This window comes from Marmota monax, unplaced genomic scaffold (assembly GCF_021218885.2).
Source record: "Marmota monax isolate L192 unplaced genomic scaffold, Marmota_monax_Labrador192_F-V1.1 WCK01_AAM20220418_F8-fsc00220, whole genome shotgun sequence".
NCBI classification, from domain to species: domain Eukaryota; kingdom Metazoa; phylum Chordata; class Mammalia; order Rodentia; family Sciuridae; genus Marmota; species Marmota monax.
Window position 1 is genome coordinate 2,411,876 of NW_026693909.1, and position 24,281 is coordinate 2,436,156.

The following is a 24,281-nucleotide window of genomic DNA, read 5'->3' on the forward strand; positions in this document are numbered from 1 at the left end:
TACCCTGGAACCCAGGGTGTGAGAGAACGCAGGCTGCACCCTGCATGACAGAGCATTCCAGGCCTGGTGACACATGGCAACCCCGTGGGAGGGACACACTGGAGCCCTCAGGAGCCAGGGTGGACAGCACCGCACCCTCCCAGCAGAGCACAGGAGCGGCTCTGAACGGTGCTGGGGAAGCAGGTGCAGACAGTGCGCGGTACGGGGCGGGGCAGAAAAGGAAGGCCACCTGGGCTTGCGTCCCTGGCTCACAGGGGAAGCTAGGACAGGAGACCCAGGCAACCGGAGCCTTGGTGTACGGGAGGACACTGGGGGCTGCCCTGGGAGGGGGCTCAAGTCGTACATGGTTTTGCAATGTTTTTAACTAAGATGTATGATATCCATTCAGAAGATTAAAAGTTTAAAAAGATGGGTAGGGTGTGGCCAAGCTACATCTCTAAGGACATGTAGGGACGGCCAGGGGGACGAGTCAAGGGGGACAATTTGCAGAGAGGACACAGTGAAGTCCTGGGGGCATAGGAAGCTGGACAACAGGAGGTCATGGAGGTGTTGCATTTCCCAGGGACTCAGGCCACCAGGCTTGGGGAGCCGCCAGTGCTGAGCCCTCTAAGAGACCCTCCTCTGCTGCAGCCTTACTCAAGGTCACCGGGCCACTAACGCAAGTGGTCAGATGGCCTTGAGCACCAGCGTTGGGCAGGTGGCCGAGATTTGCAGACCAGTTAGCCCCTGCAGGGCAGGGAGACATCTGTCCGGCCACAACTGGCCTGGGCTCCTCTTCCTATATATTTAAAGGGAAATGAGTCTTCAGACAGAATGTTCCAGAGGCCCCTTGGCTTTGTTTTGTTGATGGAGGGAAGAGGAGGAGTGAGGACTTTTAATCCAGTCGCGTACACCTCAGCATTTTAAAAATCACAGCACCTGGTTCTCCTGGCTGCCCGGACGGCACCAGGCTCGCTGCGGGCAGAGGCGTTCGCTCCTCGACCCGAGGGCCCGCTCTGCACTGCCCCCGTGGGTGCCAGAGGTGGCAACGACAGGACAGCCGTGGCGAGAGCGTGCCGCGCGGGAGCCACATGCCACCTCCAGAACCCAGCTTTCCGGGTCCCAGGTCCAGAGGCCCTGTCCCTGGGTGGCTTTGGGAATCCACGCAGCACCCACGTCTCCAACATCCCCTGTCTCAGAGCAGCCTCCTCCCACCCTTCCATGGGAGTGGAACTGGGGATTCTGGGTGGACAGCATCCCCCAGGCGGAACAGTCGGGAGGGAGGGGGTTTCTGCCTCCGGAGGGGAGTCTGCCCATCAAGGGGAGGCTGTGTCCCAGGGTCCACCCCTTCTCTTTCCCTTTCCCTAATCCTGCCAGGAAATGTGAGCAGGAGCCTTGCTGCCCCAGGGCCTTCGAGAGTGGGAACCTTGGAGATCCGCGGACCTGGAGAGGTGGGACTGAGGGGGCCTGCTAGACTGCCCAATGCCCTCGCGTTCCCCAGCCCGCCTGCCACCTGGCTGCTGCTCCCCGGGACGGGTGAGCCCCGTGTGGCCATACCTGAGGGCCTCCGTGATGGTGCGGTGCGCCTCGTTGCGGTGCTTCATGCCCACCAGGCTGGTGGACCACTGCTGCAGGATGCGCTTCTTCTCCATGTTGATGGCGTCTATCTCCATGCAGGCCTGCCGCGGGAGGGGCCGCGGGCACAGGTGAGGGCGAGGGCTTCTCGGGAGCCGCCTCTCCCCCCCCTCCGCCCCGTCTGCCCTCTTTCTTGTCACGCAACAGCAAGGGGTAACAGGAAGCCTAACGGGCTTCAAGGAAGCCTGGAATCCCTTCAAGCCTCTGGCAGGGGCTGAGGTCCTCGGGGCTGGGAGTCCCCAAGGCTGCTGGCTGCCGCCTGGTTGGCCCAAGTGTGTTCTTTCTAACAGGGGTGGAGCCTGTCTTCCCAGTGAGGCGCTTTTCATTTTATCTATGGCTTTTCTAAAGTATCAACGTGTCGTTTGAGTGTGTTTTAGTAGTTTCCTTGGAATGAAGTCCAAGTAGTGATATTTGGGGGAAGGGGAGTGATTTTGCTACAAATTAAGTGTTGTCCTCAATAAGGGTCTTGACAGCAGGGAGGGACCCTGTGTGGAGGCCCGGGGTGGAGGTCCAGGGTGGAGGCTGGGCTTCCCTCGGGCTCCTCGGCCCTTGACAGCTCAGTGGGGATGGCCCGCCTTTTCCATCAGCTGCTCACTGGCTTCTCAGTTCACCAGAGGAGCATCCCGGGCACCTGCTGGCCCAGGAAGGAAAATCAAAGCCCTGGGAGGCCCCTGTCCTGGTGGAGCCACGCCAGGATCGGGGGCAAAGGTGCAAACAGGCCTCAAGAAAGCAGAAACCCTGCAGCGTCGCCCCAGGGCGCTGGGTTCTGGGGATTCTCCAAGCCTCCTCACACCCTCTGTGGTGGGCAGTGGTCCGTCCCTCCCCAACTCATGATGAGATCCCACGCCCACGCTGGGTATCAAGAGGAGGGACCAGGCGGGACCCTGAGGGTGTGACCAGGGCTCTGCCCGCCCTCACAGGTGGAGAAAGGCTGCAGTTCTAGGGAGATTTTGCCCATAAAAGCTCGCCCCGGGCCTCAGGCACCCTGTTCTCACCTTGGGACTGTGCTAGCAAGAGGGCGGTCCCCAGAGGCAGGACCTTGACCTTGGGCCAAAGATGGTCCCCAGAGGCAGGACCCGGATTATATAGATATTTCCTTTCACCTCCTGGTCCATTCCCCGTTCAGATACTTGATTCCCCCTGGAACTTGCTGTGGTGGCTGGTGTGAGGGAAGGGCTGATTTTCCCTGGTGACCGCCCGTGAGCAGACTCCACTGGACCCACATTTTCTGTCGGCTCCCTACCTCATTCCAGTGTGTTTTAGTACCTGGGGGGGGGGGCAGCACGAGGGTGACCCTGTCCCAGTTGGCCCAGGACTCTCTTGGGTTCAGGCCCACGTGCTGGGAACCCTTCCGTCCCAGGTATGGGTCAGCTGGCTGCCCCACCGGACCTTCCCTGCCCCGATTCCTGGCTGGAAAACTCCAGAAGCACTTTCTTAACCAAGAGGCTCAGCTTCCCCCTGAGGTGTGAATGGAACCCACCCTGGGTTGATGGTGTTCCCAGGTGAACAGGACAGACGGCTTGGCGATGCCACACCCTCCTCCTGCCACCCTGGACCAGGCTTGCTGTCCCTCCCTCAAGTCCCCTCTTCTTGTGTTTGATGACTTCTGAGTCATTCCTGCACTAGCGAATGCAGACAGCAACTCAGGTGAACCCCAGCTAGGTCACTTTGGTTCCTGGTTGACAGCCACAGCTCCTACCCAGGAGCTCACCTCTGTGACCCTCCTCCTCCTGGGGCAGACGGTGGCACTGCCTGGGAGTGCCGGCCACCCCAGGGCTGAGAACTGTCACCAAGACTTCAGTCCTCTGCAGAAGAGGCTGGCAGCCGGCTCAGGACTTGCTAAGGGTCCCCCAGCATTGGAAGTGCCTCACTTCCTGGCAGAACTTCCACGCCCTGTCCTAGGGCCCTGGGGCACCTGCTGGACCTCACCATGGGCACGGCCAGGGGTTCCCAGAGGCTAAAGGAGATGGGCAGATGGGCAAGGCCCGGCGTCCTGACTCTCTGGACTCGCGGCCGTTTGCAGTCACTCGTCAATGGTGGCATCAATGGTGGCACAGCCCAGAAGACTCCACGGCCCAGGAGTGGGAGTGTCAGGGGCGTTCTTACCTCACTCACTGCTTTCCTTAAGGTCTGGGTGTCCTCAGCTTGGGCAAGGTACTGCGCCTCGAACAGAGAGATGTCGTCTTCCAGCTGGCTGGTCCGCATGGTGAGCTGGTCCACGAACAGGTCCTGGGTTCAGGATGAGAAGGTGCTCAGAGAAGACCTGTCCACACCTGAGGACCACATCCACAACCCGACCCAAGTCAGCGCCCAGGCTGCCTCGTCCTCTCCACTGGCAGGGCCCCGTGGGCAGCCGAGGGAAGGTTCAGAGATGACCGGCTGCGGGACCCTCGGCGCACCTGCTTTCTCTTCTCCGCCTCCGCCCGAGTGCGCTCCACCTCGGCCTTGTTCACCACCTGCTTCATCACGCAGATGTCGTCCCGCACGTCCTGGCCCACGTTCTGCATGTAGAAGAGATTCAGGGCCAGCCTCTCCATCTCCAACTGCAGGGCTGCCACTGGGGAGACAGGAGCGGCCGTCAGCTCTCCATCTCCAACTGCAGGGCTGCCACTGCGGAGTCAGGAGCAGGCCGTCAGCTCCTCCCGCGCGTTGCGTGGCCTGGAAGGAGGGGAGGGGCAGCACCCGGGACCCCCACCATCACCGGGCAGGGCCGGGGACCATGCTGCCAGGTGGGCTGGGACTGTGCTCGGACCACAAAGACCCAGGCTTTGACCAGGGCCAGTGCGGGCCCCAGGGTGAGGCGGCCCCCAGGCTGGGCCTCCAGCAGGCAGTACTTCCCATCCCCACTCAGAGCTGGAGAACGGTTTTTATCTGTGTTCCCCCAAAAGACTGGACCCCAAGGAATGGATTCCCTTTAAGGAGAGTCCCATGAGATTGATGGTGAGGCTGCTGGAATGGCCACCTGTTTGGGCAGCTGTGCCTCAACAAAGAATCGCTGCTCCCTGGCGTGGCGTGCGCCAGGGCAGAGCGCACCCACCAGAGGCTCAGGGCTGCCCTCGAAGGACACAGCCCAAGCTCCAAAAGAAGATGCTTTTAAAGGCCCAGTGACTGTGGAATTTCCAGCGCTGTGAACGTGCGCTCCTGTCTACCGGATCCGGAGGCAGGAGCGGGGCGGCGGCAGCCCCTCAGGGAGACTGGCTGGCTGTGTCGGGGCTCCCTCCGGCTGCCTCAGGGTTGGGTTCTCATCAGTGTGACGGTGAGGCACCGGGCAGCTCTCCTTGGACCTGTGGGGTGACAGTTCCACCAACGTGGACGCTCCTCATCCACGATTTCTCTATTTCTCCTCTTCTCCTGCTCAGGACTCCATTCCTCTGACGGACTCCTTAGGCCCTGGAAGGGAGCGTTCTCTTCTCTTCTGGGGTCTTTATCCCTCTCTCGGACCCACTCGGGCAGTCTCTGTTGTGGTGACTGCCAGTCACTGCCCTTGGTGATGGCGCCCAGGCTCCACCTCTGAGCTACGGCCTGCTCCCTTTCGCACAGTTCGCTGTCATCTGAGATTGCTCCTGCCAGGGAGCATGGGTGTGCCAGGGCGTCCATGCTGCGTCTGGGCAAGCACTGCCTGACTGTCCTTCAAGGAGACAGAGCCAACGGAAGCTCTGCGCAGGGCTGAGCTCTGCTCCGGATCACGGACATCCTGACCCCTGGGCTCCTCCGAATGTGACTGCACCTGGACATAGTGCCTTTAAAGAGGTGCCAAGGCCAAGTGGGGCACTAGGGTAGCCCTGGCCCAGCCTGTGTTCTCATAAGAGACCAAGACACAGAGGGGTTTCCCTGAGAGACTCAGGAGGAGAGGCCATCGCACACTGAGGAGCCACCGGAGGAGCCAGCCCCACAACACCACCATCGGGGACGTGCAGCCCCCAGGGCTGTGAGAAATGAATCTCTGGTTTCAGCCACCGGTCCGTGGGACTTGGCATGGCACTGAGCAGACCACTTCACCACCTTCACACACCAGGTGTGAGTTCCACGCGTCCTTAAGAGCACCCATCCCACCCTCTGCCGTGTGAGCAGCTAAGTCAAGGTTTCAGACGTCCTTTTAAAGGTTCATTCCCTGTTAGCCAAGGTGAACCCTTCTGTTTTTGGCACCAGGGGTCTTCTCCTCCCTAACTGCCCTGCCCGCCCGTCTCCCTGCCCCTTCTCCTACTGGAATGTAGGTGGTCTGTACTGGCTCTGGGGAGTTCCTTGTGTAACAAAAACGCTGTGGGCAGCCTTTTCAAATGGCTCCCACATCTCTGCCTCTTGGGGCTACTCTGTGATCATGTTACTGATGCCACAAGGGAGGTCACCGGGTGGCCTGGGCTGGCAGGTGACCCCCTAAGAGCCAGTGTTCCCTGAGGATGGTGGTAAAGGGGAAGTCACAGCGGGAAGGATGGACAGTCTCCAAGGCTGGCTGGGAGGGGAGGGTCTGTGGGGCGTCTGCAGGAGCTGGGCACAGCCTTGTGGCAGTCAGCAGAGAAGGGGGCTCAGCCTCACAGGTACAGGGGCCTGAAGACCCCCAGCGACGGGAACAAGCTCGGGAGCAGAGTTCCCCGGGAACTTCACTAGGAGGACGGTCACCACACCGACTTGGCCTTGCCGGGTCTTGAGTGGAGCCTGGACTGCGTGCCAGACCCTCTGACAGGTGCAGCTGGGAGCCAGCGCATTTGTGGCTGTGTGTTGGGGGGCTGGATGTCGTCACTGACGTCTCAAGTGGCTTGTCCCCATTTGTGATTCTTGACAGGGATGTTTTCAGCTCTTCTGTAATCCCACCCGCCCAAGCCCTCCCCTCCGGCCTCTGTGCTCCACACCGTGCCTGAAGACCTTCTGCACCCCATGTTCTTCTCGTGCTTCTGTGAATTTCTTAAATCTTTACTGTACCTAAACTTATTTCCCTGGAGTGGGAACTACGGAGAACAAAGCACTTCTTTTTTCAGAAGATGGAGAACTTTCAGGGGGCTAGGTGCGGCTTGGCGGTGGGGCGCTTGCCCAGCACGCACCAGGCCCTGGGCTCCCTCCCCAGCACTGAAAAGAAACTCAGCAACTCAAACCAAGCAGCCTGCACGATTAGGTGGCTTTCAGTAGCTGGTTCCAAAGCGCGTTTGCAGGTGCTCTGCGCCAACGCTGGCCGTTCTTCCCTGGAACTGCCGGCTGCTTTCCTCCCTCCTGTTACGTGGCAGAGTTCCAGGGAGCCTCCACGCTTGACCAGACATCTCTTTCGTGATGTCTCCTTTTCCACAGTTTCTTGGGTACTCTTGTGCATTTAGACCTCCAAGGTGATTTTCAAATCAACTTTCAAGGCATAGAGCTCTCTATGTGTGGAAATGGGACCCCCTCCAGGAGACGGGACCCTCCAGGAGACGTTACTCGGAGGAGAGCAGCGCTGTAACATTCAGCTGTGTACATGAGGCAGGAGGGAGCGACAGAGCCCTCCTGCAGCTGCTCATATCTGCAGACGTACTCTTCAGGGAGGACACCTGAGCCAACCTCGGTGGTGGCCTGGGGCTGGGGTGGTGGGGTGGGGGCACTTCTCACCGTGGAGATCTTCAATTCTGAATGATAGCTGTTTCAAAGTAAGACACTGGCCAATCAGCTCAACCTCACCAGAAACAGCCCAACATGGACCTTAGCTGGTGTCGCACTATATTTATTATTAACTTAGAGGAAAGTGACACTGATACATTAGCACCTTCCCGTGGAGCCACCAGGTTGCTCCATTCAGTGAAGTCTGCTCCGCGTCATCCATTAGCATCGTTTTTCTCCTGACGGGCTCACCCCGTTCTTGTGGACTTGTTCCCCAGGGTCCTGTGGTTGCTATAGCTCCTGGGGATGGCATCTTTTTAAATCATCCTCCCTAGCTGCGTATTACTCGTGTAGAAGGAAACTGCACATCTGGCCTCCAGTTACTCCATGGAATTCCTGCTCCTATTAGCTTTTCATCGTCATCATGGTCAGTTATCGTGAATCTTTGACGCAATTCATTTCCACCACCTGCCGCATCCCGTCTCCCGGGCCCCTTGCTCTGCTGGGGCCTCCTGGCAGGCACTCAGGGGGGCACTCAGGCCTGGGTGGGCTGGTGTTTATCAAGCACCCATTTGGCGTCCATGCAGAGGCCTCTTTTCCTCCTTTGGTTTAATTCAACGAGTTAACTGGGTAGGTTCCCAGTCCCGCATTATGCCTGACGTCCAGAAGAGAGCCCTCCTTGGTGGCTAGGCGCTTCTTTTCTCAGGTGCTGCTGAACCTGACCTGTGTGCATGGGCAGCTCCAGGGTGTGCTGGTTCAGTGGTGGTCAGCAGCGCTGCAGGACAGGCCTGGAAAGTTCCTCAGATTTCTGCCCCTGGAGGGCTGGGAGAGCAATCAGCGCCTGCCCGGAGCAGCACCGTTAGGGACAGCAACAGTGCTGGAGTCAGCCATGCGCAGACGCTTTGAAATAAGCAAGGCAGAAATTCCCTGGCATAGCTCTTGGTCCCACGCTGTGGCTTTGTGTCATCTCCCTTTTGCTCTTCATTCAACAGGAAGGAATTCTGTCAAGTTTATTGGTCATTTTATTTATTTATTTTTAAGAGAGAGAGAGAGAGAAAGAGAGAGAGAGAGGAGAGAGAGAGAGAGAGAGAGAATTTTAATATTTATTTTTCAGTTTTCAGCGGACACAACATCTTTGTTTGTATGTGGTGCTGAGGATCGAACCCGGGCCACACGCATGCCAGGCGAGCGCGCTACCGCTTGAGCCACATCCCCAGCCCCAAGTTTATTGGTCATTTTAAAACTAAGTAGTTCTAAGGACTGGATGCCCACCAGGGGTATCCAGTCCTCAGAACTCTGAGCACCACCACACTGGTCACCAGGCTGCCACGCTTGAAAACAGAGGAGAAGGAGAAGGAGAGGGAAGGGGAAACGGAGGAGAGGAGAGAAGAAACAAAACGAGCCATGCCTGTCTGCCCCACCAGACGAGTCAGGAGTCCGGTCTGGCTGGAGGGGTGCTCTACCTCTCCCTGGTCCCTCCAGGGCCAGCCTTGGCCATGTGGGTTAAAGAGCCACCAGGACCAGCTGCTGCTCCCTCCTCGGGCACTGGAGTCGTCCTGTGGAGATGTCTGAAGCATCGTCTCCTTTTCCTTTGGAACCTGAAGATGTCAGCAGCCGCGTCCAGCCATGCTTATTCTTAATTCCGCTGTCCTGCTGTGGAGGTCTGTCATTCCCCATCTCGTGCCAGGTCTGAGCGTCACTGGTCCCTGCCTCTCACCTCCTGAAGCTTCTTCCTGAACCCTGACTCTCCCAGATCTCTCCCTGCTTATCTCCTTCTCAGTTCGAGGGCAGGTTCCTCAAATTGGCCTGTTCACAAACTCAGTTCCAACAACATTCATTTGCTTGGTGCCTCTTTTGGGAGCTGGTTATATTTTTTAATTCCAGGGATCATTCTTCCTAACCCTGTGTTCTCGTTTACCATGCCATGTCCTCTGAAATCTCACACAGGATACGCGCTGGTGTGTGTCTGCTTCCAGATCTGCTCCGCGTCTGTGGGCTGCGCTGGCCGCAAGCCCCGGGATGGCTCGTGTTTTGATGGGAAGGTTTAGTGGCTGAGGTAGGTGACAAGGGCATTCAGGAGGGGCCAAGCACCAGGTGTCACCTAAGGGCCAGTGCATTGGCAGCAGCCCTGTGGCCAGGGCTACAACTGTAACTGAGTTTTTGGAGCTGAGAAGGATAAAAGTGTGCTGACCGCGGCCATCCCTGCCAGGCTGAGTGGCTTCTGTTCCTGCCCTCATCACATGAGGTCCCCACAGGTGTCTGGCTGTTTCCAGAAGGGCCGCGGCAGAGAGGAGCTGGCCAGCTCCATGGTACCTGGCTCACTGTAGGGGTGAGGTGGGGACAAGTGTCCCCCTTCAAGTTCCACTACAGTCCAGACGTGGCTCCTTGGCTTCAGTGTGGCTGTCACCTTCTGTTTTTGGGTTGATTTGGAGGTAACGAGGAGAGATTTTTGATAAATGCTATGGTCTGAATGTGTCCTTCAAGAGTACATGCTGAAAATGTGACCTCCAAGGCACCAGGGGTGGTGGGGTGTTCCGGTCACCAGGACCCACTCCTGACGGATTCCTGCCACTCATGAAGGGCTGGGGGGTGCCAGGCCCACTCTCCTGCTCTCTCCCCTCTGCTCTGCTGCCGTGGGATGCTGCACTCCACAGGTGCTGGCCCTCGATCCAGGAGCTCCCAGTCTCCAGAACCATGAGTCAAACAAACTCTGCCCATTGCTGATGGCCCCACGGACTCTCCGGCAGAACCACAGACCTGGACCTGGAAAGGTCTGGAAACCCCTCCTGAATTCTCAGGGCTCAAAGTATTTCTTTCCAGAACAGGTGGATATACCTAAGGTGCTATTTTCTTCCAGATTTTTTTTAGGCTATTTCCCTGTTACATTAGTGTAGTGTTGACAAAGAAAGTTGGGGACTTGACTCCCAGTGACCACAAGAGGAGGCCACTGCTCACCGTCCCTGTGCCCTCTGTGCAGGACCAGGAGTGCTTCAGGCCTTGCCACTGCTCCCCTGGCTCCCGGAGCCACCGCCACCGCTACCTGGTTTCCCATCAGGCTGCCCCATCCCTGGCTGCGGGGCCGCGGGGACCAGCCTTTGCGTCTTCAGCATGGCCTCGTCCGGGAATGAAACCCTACCTACCCTCTCTGCTCTGAGCTTCCTTGGGACCCGACCTCGGTAGACCCCACCATCCCCGTGTTTTTGAGTCTCCACCCCTGATTACTGAACTATTATCAGTTTTAGGGTTTGCCCGATTTTTAAAAAGAAATTTATGGGTCTTCCTTTAAAAAACAAACAAACCAGGAACCCCTCCACGATGCCCACACACGTTTGGCTTTGATGGCTGTCCCGCGGGTCATTTTAAAAAACAAGTAGTTGGAAGGGCTGGATACCCACCACGGCACGGGGAGGGGAGGGGACGCACACGTGGCGCAGGCGCCTTACGCTTTTTGCGCTCCTGGTTGGCGGCCGCGTTGGTCTTGTCGTAGAGCGCGCGCGCCTCCCGCAGCTCCTCCTCCTGCTGCCTCCTCTCACACGCGGCCACCGAGTGGCGGTCATGGCTCTTCTCCAGCTGCATCTGCAGGCGGGCTAGGTGCTGCTGGACTCCATAGAGACTGACGCCCAGCTCCTGCCGCTGGGCGTGGCTTTGCTTGGTGGCCACTTCCTGCGCCGCAGAGAGAAACAGGGTCACGGGATGCCGGCGCCCAGCCTGGGTGGGAGACGGGACCCATACGCACCAGCTCTTGAAGTTCCAGCCTCAACTTGTCTATCTGTCGGGTAAGGTAGCTCTTCAGGGCAGCCTGGAACCTGACCATCAGAGGCTAAGACAACGGAAAAGCGTGTGCCAGTGACGGCAGGGCCTAGTCCAGGGACACCCACCTCCCTCCTGTGCATACGCGGGGGCACAGAGACGGCCGTGCGCCCCACTTCCTGCCCCGGCGTCCTACTGGATGAGCACTGCAGAACCGAATGGCAAAAGGGTAGTGAGCTGTGGTGGCCTTCCTAGTGTTCCCTGGGGCGGGTGGTGGTATGACCAGTGGCCAGGGTGCCAGCCTCAGAGGTGTGGCCAAAGAACTTCCCAGTGCACCCCGCTCCTTCCTCCGGCTGCCTGGAGCATCACAACTTTCTAAATGGGTTACAAAAATCAAAATTCCCTTTTTTTCTGCCAGGGGCTGGGACAAGGAACTACAAGCTGGTTGGGGCACTCAGGGCAGTGACTCTCGGCCGGGTGATTCTGCCCCCAGCACGGCCCTTCAGCACAGTCTGAGACATTTTTGGGTGTCACAAGGAAGGGGGTGCTCCTGGCAAGGGAGGGTGGAGGTCAGGGGCCTGTTCAGCACCTGCATGTCCAGGGTGGCTGTCCCCAAGTGGTCTGCCCCAGCGTGGTCTGCCCCAAGTGTTAGGGTTGGGCTGGAAAGGTGCACTCATCTAAAAGAAAAGTGCTGTTGCCAAGTGGGCCCAAAGTGCAGCTGACCGTTGGGGAGCAGGTGAGACCGACACAGCACAGGGGGTCCGAGGCCTACGCCGTTCTTCCCCGGTGGAGAGTGGGAGCAAAGCCCAGGAGCGTTTCTTACGTGCTCAGGGTCCAGAACCACCAGTTGGGATGCCTCTTCTTCAGCCTCTTCACTCTCGTCGGACTCGATTCTGTCCTCCAGGGCCTCTTCCTCCGAGGTCAGTTGTTGGATCCGGTCCAGGAAGGCCGTCAGGGGTTCCTCCTGAGGTCCTGCCTGGGGCTCCTCCTCTGTGGGAGGAACCAGAATGTTGCTGGAGAGAGGTCTAAACATCGTATTCTGGGGGAGGCAGCCGCAAAGCTGCCCCCACCGTGGGGCACGATGAAAAGAGAAGGGAAAGCCACCCCACCAAGGCTCAGGGTTCAGAGGTGGTTCACGGTCCCTGTTCCTAGAAGCCCCGGTGTCCCGAGTGACCAGAAGCGGGTGTTGCTGGTGACCTGGAGGCGAGCTTTCTTTAAATGAGGAACAGCTGGCAAGATCGAGAAAGCAGGGGACTGATGAAGGAGGCTCTGGGAACAGCGTCTCTCTCTGGCGGGGGAGAGGCCTGCTCTGTTTTTTACGGGGTTAGACATGTGCTGTTCTCGGGTCGTTTGTGCACAGTGTGAGGGCTCGTGGGCAGGTGTTCCCTGGGGAGTAAGCACCTTGCCATCTGGCCCCCATGCCCCCACAGGGCTGCCACAGCCAGGTGAAAACGCGGGCCCTCCTGGCAGGCCTTTGCCAGGCAGCACAACGCTGGGGCCAGGGCTCCTCCCCAGGGACCAGGAGGCAGGGACTGGGGTGGGGCCTCTCGGGCTCTGCATGAAGACCCCATCCTGCCGCTGACTTGGATAAATCACTGACTGGCTCCTGGGGTGCTTGGAGCCTGGTTCCTACTCTGCGGGTTAGAGTAAGGACTGAGTTGAACAGAGGAATGCTGGGGAGTGCTGCGTCTACCGAGGAGGACTTTCTTTAGTCCCCAGCGTAGGAAACAAGGACGGCCCCAGGCGCTGCCCCACCTGGCTCCTGGGTGCTCTGGGGAAGCTCCTCTGCGATGTTCTCCAGGCTCAGTCTGACGTGGTGTTGGGTCCCCATGGGAAAGGCCTTCTGCGGGGTGTCTTTCTGTGCTTCCGTCTGTGGCAAGAACAGTCAAAACAAATCAGCGAGGGCTGGTGTGACTGGGATATGGTCTGAGTCTCCACAAGGGCTCCGTGAGCCGAGGCGTGTCCCTGGATGTGGCTACTGTGATGGGACCGGCCCGGTGGGAGGTCCTTGCATCACTGAGGGTGCCCTGAGGAGGTTCTCATGGGACCCTTTGAGCGGTTCTCATGGATTGGCCCCTCCATTCCCTCTGCTTACGCCTGCACGCCTTCCCACCACAGCTATCCATGCCAAGGGTGGCCCTCCCGCAGAGCCTGTGCTACGCTGTGTGGACTTTCAGCCTCTAAAACTCTGAGCTAAATAAACCTCTTCTTATTCATAAGGAGCCTGGGTCAGGCATTTCATTATAGTGACTAAAAGCTGATTAATACAAGGACTCAGTCACAACAGGGAGGTTATTTGATTTTGGTTCATTACGTTGTTCAAATGCAACATAGTTGTTAAAGCAGTAGAAAATTGGACATGAAGGTTATTTGGCTTTTGCAAATGGCCAAGATAGAAAACACCCAGCCCTTGCCTTAGGGATTCTGGGAAAGGTCTTTGTTGGTCCGGACCTACAGCTAAGTACCTGCACAAGGGTGTGTGGACACGGGCGGATTCTTCACTCTGAATGCCCGTCTGCCTGTGGGGGGGACCCCTGTCCTGAGCATGCTGGAAAGTCTCCACAGCCATCAAGGGCTTCTTTCTTCTTTCAAACCACTCATCTTTATAAGAATTTTATAATAAAATATCTTCCCTTGGCATAAACACCTGGTTCTGCTTTGGCTTTTATTATCTGTCTGTTTCCGTGGTGCTGGGGCTGTTTTGGCTTTTAAAGAGCAATTATCATTATGGACATCATTGCTGCTGCCGCTGAATGGTGAATACTGGCCGTGGCTCACAGTGATCCCTCGTATCCGCTCCCCCTGGCCCTCCCCATGACCCACAGGGAGAACAGCCTGTGGCAGCTGAAGTGCTCACCCAAGTTTGTGCAGAGGCTGGAGTCCCAGTTGTCAGCCTGTGCCCTCCCTGCCGTCCCTCTCCTGATGCTCCCCCCTCCTCCTCTCCCCACTTTCTTTCTTTTTCCTGCAGTGATAGGGAGGAACCCAGGGCCTCACTCAGCCAGGTGGGTGCTCTAACGCCGAGCTGCACCCCAGCCCTAGGAACTGTCCCAGCAGCATCCAGAGCCACAGTGACATTATGGAGGTGCAGTGGCCAGAGCCTATCTCCAGAGTGTCCAGAATGGGCTTCTCCTAATGAGAAGCCAGTGACGTCCACACACACACACGGTTGGACCCCACAGGGTCCACTCATTATCCTATTTTCTCCCAAGAGGGAGCCAGCAGGAGGGAGGGGAGTGGGGCTCTCTCGGGGTTTGTCTCTGATCTTCTGGTCGATCCTATTTGGAAACTGCATCCCCGTGAATTTTCCGGAAACTGGGCCCAAGGGTGCAAATAGGGTCTACAGTGCAAGGAGTGATGCGTAGATCACCCACAGAGGCCCGCGCTCACTGACGTCCAGCTCCTAAAGGCGGCTTCATCACGCATTTGTCACTTGTCATCATTAAGCTTAATTGAGGCTCATCAAATATTGAATGCTGTGATTCTCCAGGGTTACTGAATCTCAGGTTTCACGGGATGGGGGAAGGGGGGGAATGGCGGCTTCCCTCGGAGCAAGAGCTGCTGTCTGCAGGGAGGCTGGCCTGGCCCGGGCAAGGAGGCCTCCACCTGTACTATGGGGGAATGGTGGCTCCTGCAGGGCTGCTGTCAGGACAGGTGACATCAAGGCACAGCACAGAGTCCCAGTGCTGCGCTCCCCCCCCCCACCTCCACTTCCAGAACCAACCCAGCCCTAAGGCCAGGAAAGAGGCTGCGGGCTGGGGCTGAGGCCCCCAGCTCAGAACCAACACAAGTGGTGAGGCCGGCCTTCCTCCTAGGGCAGGTTTCACAGCTCAAGGATGGTGGGGAGGCCAGGGGAGGGGCAAGGAGACGCAGTGGAGTGGGAGGTGGGTCATATGGGGGGTGTCGAAGACACTGGTAAGTCCACTAAGGGGCCTGGGGGTGAGGCTCCCAATCAGTATAATCTACTAGATTAAAAACCTAAAAATGGAAAAAGGGGGCGGGGTGTGTAGGGAGTGGCAGAGGCCTTAGCAAGCCTGAGGCCCTGGGTTCCATCCCCAGTACTGCAAATAAAAAAATAGACAGATAAATAAACAAAAGGTAAGAAAGACAAACACCACACAATCTTCTTCACAGACACACAAAGAATGTGAGAGAATCCAACACTTACGACAGACAAAGCAAAACACCCTAACACCCTACAAACTAGGGATAAAGGGACCTGCCCCCAACCTGTATGTCCGGAAGCTTTGTGTCATGTGACCAAAATACCAGACAAGAACAGCTCACAGAGGGGCTGGGCCGTGGCTCAGCCGTAGAGCGCTTGCCTAGCACGTGGGAGGTCCTGAGTTCGATCCTCAGCACCACATGAAAATAAAAATAAATAAAATAAAGGTCTTGTGTCCAACTACAGCTAAAAAAGAACGACTCGGAGGAGGCAAAGTTTATTTGGCCTCATGGTTTCAGTGGTCTCAGTCCACGGTCAGCCAACTCCATTGCCCTGAGCCCAAAGCAGAACATCATGGCAAAAGGGAATGGTGGTGGGAGAAATCTGTGAGCTCCTGGCCATCAGGAAGCAGAGAGAGAGAGACAGACAGAGAGCACGTCTCTGTGACCCTCCTTCGTCTCTGTGACCCTCCTTCTCCAGCTACACCGCACCTGCCAACAGGACCACCTAGTCAGTCCATTCAAACTAGGATAAACTGATTAGGTTACAGCTCTTAAAGTCCAATCATTGCACCTCTGAATATCTCTGCATTCACAGAAGCATTTTGGAGACACCTCACATCCAAACTCTAACAACAACCTGATAAAAAGCATCTACAAAAAAACCAGTGAAAAACTGAAAGATTTCCACAGGCGATCAGGAACAAGACAAGGATGTCCACTTTCACCCCAGATAATCAGCATTGTGCTCGAGGGTCTAGCCAATGCAATCAGACAAGAAAAGGAAATAAAAGGTGTCCACATTGAAAAGGAAGACAGTAACTGCCTTTATTCTCAGAAGATGGGATCATCTCTGGGGAAAAAAAAAAAACAACTTATGGATTCTCCTAATAAGGGAGTTGAGCAACCTTGCAGAATGTAAGGATAATAAAGAAAAATCAATTGTATTTCTGTAAACCAGCAACAAATCATTGTAATCCCTTTACAATAGAGTTGAAAAAAAATAAGAAACATTTAGGGACAACTCTGGCAAAAGGTGTGCAACACCTGTATACAATACCCAAGAGAAATAAGTCCTGAATAAATGGTAGTAATCTGTTGTGATTTTTTTCTCATTCTAAATACACATTCATTTTCATATTGCAATAAAAAGTACCTTCCCATGAAGGTACTTTATTAAATGCAAAGATTAAAGACTGACTTCACAATGAGGAAGCCTGGCACTTTTCATTCCATTCAAGTGGTTAAAATGAGCATGGTCAATTAGGGTATTGGACCTGGCCTTGCCTGGTTGTTGCAGTGGACAGCAGGGCACCACCTCTGTGGTGACCCTGCCAGAGATGGTCACCCAAACCTCCTCATGGGAAAACCCAGGCAAATCCCAGTGGGGATATTGTACAAGGAAACTGTCCTTGGTCTTCACAAGGTCAATGTCATCAATGGACAGAGAGAGAAGACGAAAGGGATGTGAGAGTCAAGGCAATGTGTGATTCCAAACAGGACCTCCCTGCTAGAAAAGTCGTTACTGGTGCATCAGGTGAAATGTGCATGAGGCTGAAACTTATTTGATCATGTAGCAACACAATTTCCAGATTATTATTATTATTATTATTTTTACTGCTGGGGAAGGAACTCAGGGCCTTGAGCATATTAGACCAGCACTACTGTTGAGCTACACCCCTACTCTCAATTTTCAGATTTCAATGGTTATTTGTGGGAAACACATAAAATCATTCAGAGATGATCGTGTACAGGTCAGCAACTTACTTTTGAATGCCTGAGGAAATAAAATGTGCCTTATATTGTAACATTATTTTTTCCTGTAAGTTGGTAATTGTCTAAAAAAAATGAGGATGTAACTATTCTCATTATTTTTCACCTAGAACTGCACTGTCCAATATGTTAGCCCCTAGCAGTAGGTGGCCATTTAAATGTAAATTAACTGGAATTTATTAAAATAAGAAATTGAGTTTCTCTTTCTCACCAGCCAGATCTCAAATGCTCTTGAAATGAGCACATGAGCCCTGTGACTTGTGGCCAGCATCCTGGCTCATGTTGCTCTGGATGTCCTGATGTGGAGGGTGGCTTTGAAGGTCAACCACTGTGGGTGTGGGAGCACTGAGGTCCAGGATCTCTTGGAATAGGCTAGTAGGTTCTGAAGCTTAATTTGCTTCGGAATCCTAACAGGGGTTGCAGTTTGGGTTATAGTGTGTCTTTAAGCTGTTTACACAGGGTGATGAGCCACATGGGCAGTAAGACGTTTTCACAAAATAGAACCCAGGGCTACTCACCAAGCTGTCCTCTGTGGGTTCAGAAGCACCTGGGCCCATTTGCTCAGATGGGCCTGCGACTTGTTGCAGACTGGGCTCTCTGGAGATGGCCCCTTTTGATTCAGATGGCTCAACGGCTTCTTGATAGGAATCTTCAACGCTTTCCTGCAGATGTTCAGGGCCATTTCCATCTTCCGGCTCTTCCTGAAGGTTGGCATCTGAATGAATGGACTGTGCAGAGCTGATTCGTCTTTCAACCATTGTGACTTCCACATTAGAAAAGGGTACGATTTCCCCAATGGGCAGGTCTTCTTCCTCGGCGTTATCTTCAACAGCAACTTGTCCTTCCGTGGACTCTTCCTCATCCTCATCGATGTCCTCCTCATCTGAGCCTTCCCCTCCCACTTCCCCTCCGCCTTCAGTGGTGATTTGCTCTTCCGAGGCACCCGCTGCCTCTTTGCTTATCTGGTCATTGTTCTCTAGCGGTGGTGATTCCTATAACGGATGACAGGGAAAAAGCAAGGATCAAAGTATAAAGGGTCTTGGGAGGGGCTGTGCTCAGTCAGGAAATGCCTTCACACGCCTCCCATCACTAAGACGGTCTCAAGCTGGGTCTACTCTCTCGGTTTTGCCTCCATGCTCTCAACTTCATTACAGGAAATGAGTCTTGGAAAACTCAGGGCAATCCCAGAGCTGGATATCTTGGCTGATTGCAGGCCCTTTAAAATGAAGTGGAAGGAAAACCAGTTTTCCTGTAACTGAACTGAGTGTGCCCCCATGCCAGGTGAAAGGACCCTTACACAACTGAGGCCAGCAAGTTCCCCCCTTACCTCCTGGTAAACACAAGCCCAGAACAACTCTTCCCAGAGGGAACTTTACCGCTTGGACTTCTGTTTCCTGTGTCTCCTCTCCTCCAGAAGCCAATCCGCCTTCCGGGTGAGACCTGTTTTAGGGAAACAGTCCCACAGTTGGCATGTACCCCCTCCTGAATTCTGTAGGTCAGCTTATTGCCTAGGCTCTCAGCCAGGACTTTGCCCATCATTAGATCACACTTGCTAGGTGTTCCAGGTGCCAAGAGCTCTGAGCATGAGTGGAAAACACAATGACCCAAACATCAAAGGAGCACTGCAGAAAGGTCACCTTGACTATACTGTGTCTGGGACAACACTGGGGACAGTAAATACAAAGCACAAAAAATTGCACCAAAAAGGTCAGAAGCCCCAAAGACTCTTTGTTCCCAATGTTTACATAGAACAAGAACATTATGATTTACATTTAAACTATTATGTTTTTTAAAAATTAAAACCTAATCTTTTAAAAGCAAATCAATATAGATACTTGTGGACAAACAACGACAACCGCTGTGATTTCCCGTCCTTCCCAAGATAACCACTGGTAATAGGAGGCGATTTAGGACACAGTTGTATTCCTTCAGATTTTTTCCTATGCATTTAGCCCGAAACCCCGCGCCCCACCCCTTAGAGCGTGCTGCATGTGTTGTTTTACTTTTAGTCTTCTCTTTCGGCTCAACCTGGACATTGTTCCATCAGTTCATAGAGGACCTACCCTTTTTCAAAACAAGAAGCAGTACGGAGGTGTCTACGCAAAAAGTCCAGATTCTTTAAAATCGGGTTTGTCCTTTTACATAAAGCATAGCAGAGTGCAGGGTTGGCAGCGTGCGTCTTTACCTAACGCCCCTCTAGGTGCGCTCAGGGAAAGCGCTGGGTCCCAGGCAGAGCTGACATTTGGGGACCGCCTGTCTCCCCCCAGCCTGTGACTGGGAATCCGTCCTTGCAGGAGAGAGGCGAGGGACTGCTAAGGTTCCTGTCACAAGAAGGGTCCCCAGCATCCCATGGACGGGATCCCTACTCCGCAGCCCCGAGAGCCCAGCAGCGCAGTGGTTGCCATGGTTACTGCGGGGCGCGCGAGTCCGGGGTCTTCAGGCGAGGAAAGCGCTTGGAGTAGGGGAAGAGGGAGGGTAGGGGAGGACAAAGGACTGGAGGTGAGAAGGGAGAGGGGCAGGGGCGGGCGGCCGACGCGGAGGGTCGGTAAAGCCCCGGGAGTGGGGAGAAGGGACAGAGTGGGAGGAAAGGAGCAAGAGAGCGAAGGGGGCGACGCGAGGCCACCCCGGCGTGAACTGCGGACGAGCGCGGTGGGCTGCTCCCTGGCCGGCGGCCCCCTTGGCCCCGCTTACCCTTCAGCCTGGTCGCCCGGCTCCGCCATCTCGTGTTGCTAGGCGACGCCGTCAACATCCGGCGGGGCCGGGACCGTGCGGGGGCGCGGGGGCCGAGCCCCGCGCAGGGCGGCGCGGCCATTGAGCTATCCGTGTGCACGTGGAGCACACCAAAAGTGTACATTAAAGCATCAGTCTGGTCTTCCACCGCCGCGTCCGAGCTTTGCGCCGCCCGGGCTCAGTTTCCGTAGCGTAACGTGCGTCCAGCTGGGCCTCTCTGATGTGCGGGGACCTAACGGCTGTGGGCCCCGAGGGTGGCAGGCTGGGTCGGGGCGCCAGGGGTTGGGGACTCCGCCTTTCCATCTCCCGCGTTGGGGGCTCGGCCGCCCTCTTCCCAGAGTCCTGAGAGGAACCCTTGGCCAAGCAAGGATGCCCAGCGCTTCCCGGAGGGTGTCCTTCCTTCCTACCCCCGAGTACGAAAAATAGAAAGGCAGAAGGCGCTGGGGGAGGCGAGCGCACACGGGGAGCGCCCGAGGGACCTCGCCTCTCCGCGAGGCGGCGGCGCTCCCTTAAAGGGCAGCGTCCCCGGGACGAGAGCCGGCGGCGAGGCTGGAAGTGCGCGGCCCGGCGAGGGCCAGACCCCGAGGCTGGGGGCGGCAGGAGGGCGGGGGACTGGGGGCGGAGACCCGGGGGCGGTCCGGGAGGGCCTGGGCGGAGGCCGGGGCGGGCCGGGGGCCGGGCCTCGCCACGCGTCCCCGCCCTACCGCGCCTCACTGGCGGCCGCAGCGACGGCGGCGGTGGCGGCTCCCGGAGCCGGCGCGAATCCGGCCCCCGCGGCGCGACCCGGGTGAGTATCGCGGCCAGGCCGGAGCCGCGAGGGCGGGGGCAGCTGGGCCCGGTCGGGACGCGGCGGCGCCGCTCGGCGGAGCTGGGGTGGGGCGCGCGGGGGGTGCGGGCCTGCAGCCGCGAGGGGCCGGGGGCCGGCCGCAGCCGGAGGCACGCGGAGCGCGAGCGGGAGCGGGGTCCTTGCGGCAGGACCCGGGATCGCGCCAGACGCACCCCGGGGCCTCCCTCCAAGGCGAGTGGGGCTCCCTGGGCTGGCCGCGGGCCTAATTCCGGGCGACTCGGTCCCAGCGGTCTGGAGTCGTGGGCCCGGGAACTCGCGTTCTTTGTCTGGCTTGATCGGCAGTGCGTGCCAATGGGAACTCGCGGGGTGCCGGCGCTGGCGACACTGGCCCCGAGGTGCCCTCCACTCCAGGCCCGCGCTGTCTTAGCATTTCGGGCCTGTAGGTGGGTGGACTGGGCTGTTCAAGATCCACATGTCAGGGTACTCACTTCTTTTTGATCTGGGCTCTTCTGCCTATTCTTTCCTTAAACAAACAAACAAACAAACAAACAAACAAAAAAAAGAAAAAAAGAAAAAGAAAGAAAGAAAAAAGAAAAATGAAAAAATTAATTTAGGATTGTTAAAAATAACCTAAGGAACCTTGCCAGAAGGTGGTGAATCTTGAAATCCTGTTATTCCCACACTCGGAAGTTGGTGTCATATGTTGGCCACAGTCTAATTCAGAGTCGTTCAGAAATAGGAGTAGGAAGGACACAGTGGAAGTTAGTCCCTCATTCCTTGTAGAGTTTGTTTTACTGCCTGGGTTAAGGCCCTTGGCCAGGTTGGGCTGACTGGCCGGCTGTTACTAGATCCTAAGGATCTTCCTGCTTTGCATCCTGAAACCACCCTATGCCTTCTTCATCTGAAAGGAAAGGCACCGGTTGTCAGAGTGTGCTTCAGAGACCTGGAGGCTGGGGAATTCCATTCCAAATCTGCCACCAACTGATTAAAGAACTTAAAAAAAAAAAAAAATCTGTGTTAGTTTTAGAAATTCCTCATTAGAAACATTAACATTAAAAGATGTGAATATTAAACACTTTCAGGAACCATGAAAGCTTTTGCAGATAAAGCCTTGTCAAGGGGCGCAGTACCCTGAGTGTTAACTTCAGCGTTCTCCCGTGGCCGTCTGCACGGAGGGCCCGTGTTGCCTGAGTGCAGTTATTGCATTTTTTGTAGCTCATTTTTTTTTTTTTAGCATGTTCTATGTTCATGGTGAGCAGAGTCTCGGAATACAGCTAAGGAAAGTTCTTTTTAGTGGAATTGTTTAATCTGCTAGCAATTATTGTGGTCGTGTGGGTGGCTCCTGATTATTATACATGAATTCACTGAACCCACAAAATAAACCCATGGGCCAGGCTGTGGTTTGTCACCATTTTATGTAGGAACACCGAGCCTTGGAGAAGTAACTTCTCCATGTTTGTGGAGTGACCCCCGTACCTCAGTGCAGGATGTTCCAGCTCCAGAAAACCCAGAGCCCCCCCTCCTGCAGCTGGCCTCCCCGTCCACAGGCACACTTTGCCAAGTGATTCATAAAGATGCAGGGAAGCAAGGCACATGCCATGTCATTGCCAGCTGCTAGTCCCAGTTCACTTTAGTCCGCAAAGAGCCTTCCAGGGTTCGGTGTGAAGGCATTGGAGAAGATAGGTGTGGAGTTTGCAACCTGCCTACAATTGCGTTGGTCCCTCTGCCCCCAGTTTTGGGTGGGCAAGTGCAATGATTAAGAACATAGCTTCCAAAAATAGACTTCTGGGTTCAAATAACCCTGCCATCTGGCCCTCACTTAATTCTCCTGTCTCAGTTTCCCATCTGTACAATGGTAATAATACCACCTACTTCAAAGGCTTGCAAGGGTTATGGAGAGCACAGAGTGCCTGACATACAGTAGATGCCTGTTCCCATTTTAAATCATTATCAATGGCCGACATTTGGATTTTTCACATGTAGCTGGACTGTAAAAACATTGTGGTTTTGTTTTTCTGACTTCTTGTCCGTGTGCTTCGTCCAGTGGAAAGCCGATTTGGGGCAGATGTGAGATTCAGCATTTAACTCTGTTTTCAGTCTTGTCTTTGTGACTTGGCTGGGTCTGTGACCCACAGGCTCTTCTGGGCACCAGGTCGGACCAGGTTGCCTGGTAACACAAATCTCCTATAGAATTTTAGGCTGTCCCTTCCTGGTACCTGGTTTTATCCACAGGCCTGATTCTATTCTGGTAGAACTAGCTACTTATTTTCATATAATATTAAGGTGTGGGGGAGGAGAGCCCTTGAATGGGAAGGGTTTGAAGTGAGGGGGTTGGTGTCATTGTTTGTATTATGCCCATGTAGTCGATGAGGCCAGCGCACAAGAAAGAAAACACACGTTTGTACTCTTCTTCCCAAAACGCTGAGGGTCTCTCTCCCTCTTTTTGACTGCACTGGTGTTCTTAGTGCTATTTATCCCTGGGACACCTGGTCTAACATCTGTAATAAGTCGGCTGTTATGAGCCATCTGGTGAGATCTGCTGTGAGTGCATCCTTTTCTGTCTTGGGAACCTACATATTCATCCTCTAAGGATGAGAGAAATCAGGCCACAGGGGGACAGAGCCCCATCTCTGCTCAAGTAACTTCCACCAGACAGACAGTACAAGGAAAGGAACAGGAAGAACCCATATCCACTGTCTGGTCAGCGCGGCCTGTCCTTCTCTGCTGAGTCTTGGACTCTGACTGTATACAGGTGTTTGTAGTCGGCGCACATAAAAAATGACCTGCGTGGACTGCTAATAGAGATGCGGCAGTATTATTTCCACGGCCTTTCTGGATTGGCCGTTGGAGAAGGCTCGTCTGTGGGTGCCAGCTTGCATGCTTGGTTTATCATGGGCTGGTGTACCCACGCCGAAGGACCCGGGTCAGTGGTCTGATGGGATGTCACCACTCCCTAGTGTTCTGGAAGTGAGGGGACCGGGCAACCTGACAGATGTTGTGGGCCACTCTCACCTGTTCTCTGTGCGAGCAGTGTTGGCTGTGTTTGTGGTGTTGTCTGTGTGGTCTCCCCATTTCGGTTTTGCTTTGTGGTGTGTCCGCTGGTACCTTAGCAAAGACAGCGTGAGCCTTTAGGAGCGAGTGTCCTGGGTGCAGTGTGGATGTAGCCAACCCCGCCGGATTCATTGGTCTCCTGCCTGCATTTACACCCTTCTTACCTTTTGGTTGGGTCCTTCCTTGGCCCCAGCCCCTCCCTGGCCTGACGGCCTGGGCTCTTTGGGGGCATGGGATGCTTGTGTTTGCAGTCGAGGGGCACCAAGGCAGATGGTCTGTCCTGGAGGCCCGGCTTTGGGGTTTTCCAGGGAGTGGCGGTACTTGGCGTGACAGTTGGACGGTTGGAGGAGCACAGCTTCCCCAGCCTCCTTTGGTTGGCTGTCATGCCACCTCTCCAAAGTCCTTTCCCATGTGGCAAGTGGCTCCAGGAGCCTGTACCTGCACCCTAGTTCCTTCCCTCTGAGGACAGCCGCCACCTGCTCCCACTCCTCTCGGGGGCTTCTGAGGCTGCATCCTTTCCCATGTGAGCCCCGACGGTGGGCTGTGTGTGCACAAACAGGATTCTCCTCTGCACTAACCCCTACCTGAACAGATGCCACCGAGAGGACAAGTTGTGTCCACTTCCAGGGGCTCACCGGAGTGATGGAACTGGAGGGGGCCCAGATTCCCAAACTGCGTTGCCCACGACCCGGGTGCCAACGTGGCTACCTGCAGCACTGCTAGGGCCTTTCCCTTCAAGCTGTGTTCCCCGAAGACGGTGGTACGTGGGGGACGGACAGCCCCGGACGGGGGTGCTGAGGCCAGTACCAGATGTGTTGGGCAGTTTTACAGAGGAAAACGACCCTCATCGGGGTGT

General features: G+C 55.6%; 2 protein-coding genes across 4 annotated transcripts in view; one reads left to right on the forward strand and one right to left on the reverse strand.

Moving 5' to 3' along the window:
• The window catches only part of Ccdc40 (coiled-coil domain containing 40), a 43,258-nt gene that overhangs the window by 15,621 nt on the left and 3,356 nt on the right, over positions 1-24,281 (reverse strand). The window contains exons 1-10 of one of the 3 annotated variants that reach the window (XM_046463320.2): positions 19,549-20,039; positions 18,234-18,297; positions 17,376-17,849; positions 12,679-12,793; positions 11,747-11,913; positions 10,910-10,993; positions 10,617-10,836; positions 4,014-4,171; positions 3,721-3,843; positions 1,537-1,658 (exon numbers count right to left, since the gene is read on the reverse strand). In XM_046463320.2, the coding sequence (XP_046319276.1) occupies positions 1,537-1,658; positions 3,721-3,843; positions 4,014-4,171; positions 10,617-10,836; positions 10,910-10,993; positions 11,747-11,913; positions 12,679-12,793; positions 17,376-17,849; positions 18,234-18,297; positions 19,549-19,577 (1,556 nt within the window). In that variant the 5' untranslated portion in view covers positions 19,578-20,039. Of the gene's footprint in view, positions 1-1,536; positions 1,659-3,720; positions 3,844-4,013; positions 4,172-10,616; positions 10,837-10,909; positions 10,994-11,746; positions 11,914-12,678; positions 12,794-17,375; positions 17,850-18,233; positions 18,298-18,920; positions 19,038-19,548; positions 20,040-24,281 lie in introns of those variants that run through there. The other 2 variants (XM_058585280.1, XM_058585279.1) reach the window with 2 other exon arrangements.
• The window catches only part of Tbc1d16 (TBC1 domain family member 16), a 74,283-nt gene continuing 70,306 nt past the window's right edge, over positions 20,305-24,281 (forward strand). The window contains exon 1 of the mRNA XM_046463321.2: positions 20,305-20,374. The gene's annotated coding sequence lies outside the window, so the exon portion shown is untranslated. The remainder of the gene's footprint in view (positions 20,375-24,281) is intronic.